This window comes from Photinus pyralis, unplaced genomic scaffold (assembly GCF_008802855.1).
Source record: "Photinus pyralis isolate 1611_PpyrPB1 unplaced genomic scaffold, Ppyr1.3 Ppyr1.4_LG9, whole genome shotgun sequence".
NCBI classification, from domain to species: domain Eukaryota; kingdom Metazoa; phylum Arthropoda; class Insecta; order Coleoptera; family Lampyridae; genus Photinus; species Photinus pyralis.
Window position 1 is genome coordinate 16,996,558 of NW_022170878.1, and position 1,260 is coordinate 16,997,817.

Below are 1,260 nucleotides of genomic sequence, written 5' to 3' on the forward strand. Positions count from 1 at the left end.
AGATTTCAAAAATCCTTTTTCTTGATTTTATTTTCTGTATGAATTTCCTGGAAAATGGAAAATTTTTCCGATAGGTACTCTCGCGCGATTAGAGCGTTGAGTGTGTACCATCTAGTGGAAACCAACGGTTTCCGATTTTTGTTTTTTTTTTGGCGTCACCCTGTATATCATTACACTATTCATAATCGAACACTGCTAACGTTGTTTTAAGGTGAGTATAAATGAAATTAAAGAAATGTTAATATTGCCATAGCTGTATAGTTATATACAGGGTGTGAATCAAGATTTCAGAAATCCTTTTGCTTGATTATACCTTCTGTGTGAATTTCCTGGAACATTTTTCCGGCAAATATTTTTACGCGCATAGGGCATTGTGCGCAGGTGCATTATCTTGTTGCAACCAACAGTTTCCGATTTTTGTTTTTTTTGTGTCACCCTGTATATTATTATACTATTCACAATCGAGCACTGACAACTTCATCTTTGTTGTTTTTAGGTAAGGATAAATTTTAATATTGCCGTAGCTGTATAGTTATATACAGGGTGTACAATTTATTGGAATCAATATTGGAAAATTTTTTCGATAGGTATTCTCGCGCGATTAGAGCGTTATGCGCGGTTGCACCATTTTGTTGAAGTTTCCAACTTTTTTTTACGCCATCCTGTATATTAGTACACTATTCATAATCGAATACTGTTGAATTGCGCAAGTCTTCCCCAATTTAACCATCTTCTATGGTTTCCGAGATCGACATTTTTATCTTATATAATTTTGTTTCATTTGCAGACTCGTCGACTGGTCAGTTCCGCATCAAACAAAATTAAAGTACACGCAAATTTTTAACACGACCGATAGATCGCGCAGTGGCTACTTGTCGGGCGTACAAGCTAGAAACGTGATGGTGCACACGAAGTTGTCCCAAAACATACTTGCTCAAATATGGTAACCGAAAACAATCTGATTTTTACAAGCTAAAGATCCGCTTGTAGGGCCTTGTCCGATATGGACTCGGACGGACGTTTGGGCTGCGAGGAATTCGTCCTGGCGATGCACCTCTGCGAGCAGGCGCTGCAAGGCGTACAGCCTCCCGTTACACTACCCCCCGACCTGATCCCGCCCTCGTTCAGACGGGGCGCGAGGACAAACTCCGTTTCGAGCCAGGGCAGCGGTCACGTGGAGCAGGATCCCGCGTCGACGCTACCGACGAGTATGGCGAAGGTGACACGAACGTAGGTAGGTTTTCACGGGCGGTTTTTTTT

General features: G+C 41.5%; 1 protein-coding gene across 1 annotated transcript; it reads left to right on the forward strand.

Moving 5' to 3' along the window:
• Positions 1-54: 54 nt before the first annotated feature.
• Positions 55-1,234, forward strand: LOC116180028 (intersectin-2-like). Its single transcript, XM_031499852.1, has 3 exons — positions 55-74; positions 788-943; positions 991-1,234. The coding sequence occupies exons 1-3, from the start codon at positions 55-57 to the stop codon at positions 1,232-1,234; spliced, it is 420 nt and encodes a 139-aa protein (XP_031355712.1).
• Positions 1,235-1,260: the final 26 nt, after the last annotated feature.

Bases quoted from the DNA above. Each gene is read 5' to 3' on its own strand.
- LOC116180028 (XM_031499852.1), top strand. From the start codon at position 55: ATGGAAAATTTTTCCGATAG. The intron at 75-787 runs GTACTCTCGCGC...TTTCATTTGCAG, and splicing joins ATGGAAAATTTTTCCGATAG to ACTCGTCGACTGGTCAGTTC. The intron at 944-990 runs GTAACCGAAAAC...ATCCGCTTGTAG, and splicing joins AACATACTTGCTCAAATATG to GGCCTTGTCCGATATGGACT.